The sequence below is a fragment of the Solanum pennellii genome, chromosome 3 (assembly GCF_001406875.1).
Source record: "Solanum pennellii chromosome 3, SPENNV200".
NCBI lineage: Eukaryota > Viridiplantae > Streptophyta > Magnoliopsida > Solanales > Solanaceae > Solanum > Solanum pennellii.
In genome coordinates, this window is record NC_028639.1 from 67,631,618 (window position 1) to 67,637,109 (window position 5,492).

The following is a 5,492-nucleotide window of genomic DNA, read 5'->3' on the forward strand; positions in this document are numbered from 1 at the left end:
GTGAAAAATACAACTTTTTGTGTTGAAATGGAAACAAACTACATCAGTTGGTTTCATATGACATAAATATTAAATTAGAAAGAATGATAATAGTTGAATACAAATGAATTTTGTAGTATTATAAAGTTTAGGAAAAATTTTGCATTATGATATGAGTAGTAAATGATAGGGTCCAGATTCCACATGTTAGCTGACATTATATTTTACAGATATGGGCATAAATTGTAATAATAGTTGTACTACTATTTTTTGGGTTATTTTACCAAACATGGTAATGTCCTCATTTCTCTGAAATTAACAGTTGTTCCCCACTTTTTTCTATATCATATATATCTCTAATAATAACTAACTCATCAACAAGGACAAATTTTGATCTTAGCCACAACCCACTACTAGTATTGTGTCGTCTTACCATTATAACTAATTTAAGACATCGAAATTCTATCAACAGGGCTCGGTGCAGTAGAAAGTTTTCGAAATCGATCAAAACTATTATCGTAGAATGATAAATATTTATTTATTCTTAATCAAAAGGGAGTCTCGGGTTCGAGTCTCCTTATATACAGAGTCACCTTCGTTAGATAGCGCTTTATTCTCTTTCCAGCGCGAATTCAAATTTAATTGAGACTCAATATGAGTACCATACACCAAATGAAAAAAAATAAAATCAAATCAAAATTGAGCTTTGTGTACGAAATCGACTTTTTGATCGAATTGGATTTTTAACTAGTATATTTGGCGGTGTTTCGTAAAATTTTTGGGAGAAAATAAGTTTTGGGAAGAGTAGTAGGAACTATTTTTTAAAAGCTAAATAAAATAGGTTTTTTCTATAGGTCTTTTTTTTAAAAAGAACTTTAAGAAAAATATTTTTCTGTTTAGAAGCACTTGTAAAAAAGAAAAACTTGATGAAACTTCAATTATTGCTTAAAAGTGTTTTTAAAATTTATTTATTAAATATTTAACTGTTTCTCAACAAAACTGCTTTTTAAGAAAAAATCTATTTTCTAAATAACCCAATATTAAAGTTTGTCCAAACAATTAATTTTTTCTCTTTTGTAGTATTTCCATAGTGGAATTATATAGCATATGTGAAAAGAATAAAACCTTTGGTAACTATTCTTTTTCAGTTTTCCTAACATTTCTTGCGAAAAACAAGTAATCGCTAGATCGCAACAATAAAAGAGTTCATTTATCTCATAAAATTTTAAAAAAAAATTAAATTGTCATTAAAAAAGAATATTGATTACACTACGGGAAACTGGTTAATCTCCTAAACTACTAGTGTACGGCTATATGCATTGAATTTCTTCACCAGCCTATATAGTGGCAAGATTCATTTATGTTTTTTAGATCACTATTAAATAATATCTTCCAAAAAAATAATGTATATAGTACATATTTTTAAGTGGAATCAAGAGATATATTCTTTCAAGATACTAAAATGTTGTATTAAATAAATAAATAAACAATGTTCATTTATATATACTCCTTAAAAGAAGAAATAAAGGTTTTCAAGTTTTTAACGGCACTTAAAAACATGTTTTTTCAAGTGCTTTAGACTTTAAAGAGCTAATTATGTACACTATATTTGTTGTTATGCAAAAAGCCAATCACTAAATAATAATTTAATTAGAAATCTTGCCAAAAGGTTGTCCTCATCTATGATATGTTAATCTGAGTGGTTAATCAAATGATTAAATCTGATTAGTTTAATTAATAAAAAGATAGTTTCTTTATGGAGTATTACCAGTTTCTGACACTTCAGTCACTTAGCTAATTATTGTTATTTAATTTAATGAATGGTGTCAAATGAACACCTAAAAAGGTGGAGGATGACCATCTGTGATCTCTTCTCGATGTCATTTTAATCGAGTTGTTACATAGAATTTAAACAGTGTGATTTATATTTGTTACATGGTTTGCAGAGTATTTTCTTAATAGATAGAGATTATAGTGAATGTTGGTAAAATTATACATAAATTAGAAATAGAATTTGTCACGATAAAGAAGATATATGTATAATCTGTCTTGATTTTATAGATAGTTCTAAAGAATCACAACCGAAGCAACATAATAGTCTGAGAGGACACAAAAAAGCTGAAGAAGCGAGTTTAAATGTAAAAATAAAATAAAAATATAAAAATTGAACGTACGAAGTTAAATATAAAAGTAAATTCCTGAATTCCAAGGGTGATAAGTAGGTGAAACTAAGATTTTTTTTGTTATTTATACTCCCTCCGCTCAATAATAGTTGTCCAGTAAACTATTTGGGATGTCCAACAATACTTGTCCACTTTATAAAATTAATGAATAATATTAAATGTTTTTATGCTTAAATTATGTTACCCTCCTAATTTTAACTGAGTTATATCAATCTTTGCCATATAAAGGTATGAACAAGGCTAGACCGCGAATCAATCTGGCCCATTGAAGTGTGGCCCTTCCAGGTTGAGGTCGAGTTAGTACTTTAATGAGTAAAGCCATAGTTTAGTTGATTGGATTAAGGGGCGGGTTGGGTGAGAGAAATGGGTGTTCGGCCTAACCCTCAACCCATTAAGAAAAGGTAAAATTATTTGGGTGAGTATTTTTTAATAAGTAGTTATTGTTCTTAGTGATATATTTTATTTAATATCTTTTGTAGTAACACTATGATAAGTATGCATTATGTAAAAAGTGAATTATGCATGTACTATTAGTGTTTTAAAATATATTATGTTTGTTTGGTAAGAAATTGATACAATGTGTTATAAGTGTTATAAAGTGTGTGATAAATATATTATCCATCAATAAAATTTATATTATATGTGTAATATGTATTATAAACTATTCTAAGGATTTCTTTGGTCAGAAATATATTTGGGAAAAATTGGGAACTAGTGTTGGCCATATATTTTGTTATTACTTGGGAAACATTCCAAGCTCTAAAAAACTAGAATTTGTTCTAGTGTTTGAAATTTTTCAAAAATTATCCCAAATTTTATATTTTATAAAACTATTGTATATCATTTATAATTTTGGACTAGATTTCATTCCTAGTTTTTGTACAAAAATTATACCATTATATACATATTTAATACAAATTTTATCCAAGTTTGTTCTTTGGAATCATTTCTAATTCCACGTAGTAATATACTTCTTTTTTTTTACAAATCATTGATATTTTCCTTTTATTTTTTTCCTCTTCTTTTTTATTTTTTAAAAAAATTCATATTAGTTATGCTTGTTGTCATGGTTTTCACGTAACATTTTCATTATAAAATGATAGTATGAATTTATGGGTATTATAAGTCATTTTTAAAACTTATGAACGTACATCATAATTTTTTTTTAAATAAAATATTTCTCCTAAAATCTTTGATTAAACATATGGTTAAACTTCATGAAAAATGACTTGCGAAAAATATTTAAAAATATATACTCAAACGCTAACATATATATATATGTAAATTTTCCTCAAGAACTAGGTTAGCCGTCTTCTTTTAATATATTGACATAAATTACGAAAAAGCATTTTAATATTGAAGTTTATCATTTCATTTTAAAATATATATATTGGAAGATTCAATTTTCATACGAATTTGAGGACAATGTAAATTGAAAAGAATAGGGTAACTTTCACATATAGCAAACAAAAAATTCATATTTGTATGTTATAGCAAAATTTGCATAATTGCGCTCCATAGCAAACATAAAACTGTATAATTTGCTATATATATACAATTGTATAATTCGCTGGCCTAAATTGTATAATTCGCTGGCCTATTTCGCTGCAATTGTATAATTCGCTATCCTATTTCAATGTGATTGTATAATGCACAATTGTATAATTTGCTGCCTATTTAGTTGCAATATTTTTACAAAATTTGCTTTGCATACAGTTGAATCGAATTAAAATGTATGTATATTGCATAATTATAAGTGTATAGCAAGAAGATATATGTTTTTCTCTCGCTTTATACAAAAACAGAAACACAATATATATACACTTCTGTTGTATAAAGCTAGAGAAAATTGTATTTAACTGCAATTGTATAATTTGCAATTGTATAATTCGTTGGTCTTTTTCTCTGCAATATTTGAAGTAAAATGTTTGTAAAATGTATAATTAAGTGTATAACACGAAGATATATATTTTTGCATGTGTATATACACTTTTCTCTCTCTTTATACAAAACAGAAACAGAATTATACACTTCTGTGTATAAAGCGAGAGAAGCGAGCGAGAATGGAGAGTGGCGAGCGAGATTTCTGGGAGAGAGACGCTGGCAAATTTTAGCTAACGTTTGCTATGAAGCACAATTAAATCAAACCCTAACTATTCCATTTATTTTAAGTTATTAGTTTGCTATTATATACAATTTTTCCAAAAGAATAAAGGTATGGAATAGTATTTCTGACTCTTTTCCCTTTAATTTATAAATCTAAAGGGAAAAAAAGGAAAAAGAAAAAGACTTTTCGAAGTCACGTGAGATTCATGAGAAGTAAAAGGGCAAAGTTGTAAAACAAATTGAAAAATGCCAAAACGGTTCAACGGCGTCGTACCGTCCCTGTTTTTCAGCGATCAAACCAGTGCTGGAGTTTTTTCAACGACAGAGCAAAGAGGGAGAGAGGGTTTAATGGGCAAAACCGATTTGATTGCAAATTTTCAAATTCCTTGATTTTGATCTATTTTGTTGTTCCAGATTCTGGATCGTTGCTTGAAATTCGAATAGAGTTGAGTTGATTAGTAAGGGGAGATGGTGCTGGTTTTAGCCTTGGGAGATCTTCACATCCCGCATAGGGCGGCTGATCTTCCTGCAAAGTTTAAGTCTATGCTTGTTCCTGGAAAGATCCAACATGTAATCTGTACTGGTAACCTATGCATCAAAGTGAGTGTTCGTTTTTTCTTGCTTTATATTAATCGAAATTTGTATTAGTTTTTCGGATTAGATCGTTAAAACTAATCGGTAGTATGAATTAGAGATTTATGCTAATTTGATGGGTTATTGCTTGTTTGCCAATCTGCTAATTAAACTTTGATGGAGAGATTGAGCGGCTTCTATGCTAGATTAGTTATGTTCCATAGAGTGAGATTTTCCTTTGAAGAAGCTAAAACCCTAGGATGAATTTTCTTCGTTTGCATTTTTTGCCCTCTATTGAAAGTTGACAGACATTGGAGAAGACTGTTGAATTTGCTTCAGATTTGTATCATCAATATACATTTTATAAAACTAAGTGCAACAGTTGTTTAATGTTGGGTACTCTTTTCCGATATTATTGCAAGCATTAGGATAAGTATGTCTAGAGAGGATATGTGTGAAATTAGGTCTTAGGCCTAACTCACTGTGACAACCCCCTCGGGATCCACATACTCAGGTATTGTCTCTGCCATGGGCGGCCATTCGCTCTTTTAATCCCCTCTTATTGGCATGCAGCCTCAAGGGAGAATCGAACCCGTGACCTATGGCTCCTTTACATCCCTCCCAAGGAGATCGCCTCTTACCAATTGATCT

The 5,492-nt window shown here is 29.2% G+C and overlaps 1 protein-coding gene across 1 annotated transcript in view; it reads left to right on the forward strand.

The window, feature by feature from the left end:
* The first annotated feature begins 4,547 nt into the window (after positions 1–4,547).
* Positions 4,548–5,492, forward strand: part of LOC107015156 (vacuolar protein sorting-associated protein 29) — a 5,659-nt gene continuing 4,714 nt past the window's right edge. The window contains exon 1 of the mRNA XM_015215339.1: positions 4,548–4,868. Coding sequence (XP_015070825.1) covers positions 4,737–4,868 — 132 coding nt within the window. The 5' untranslated portion in view covers positions 4,548–4,736. The remainder of the gene's footprint in view (positions 4,869–5,492) is intronic.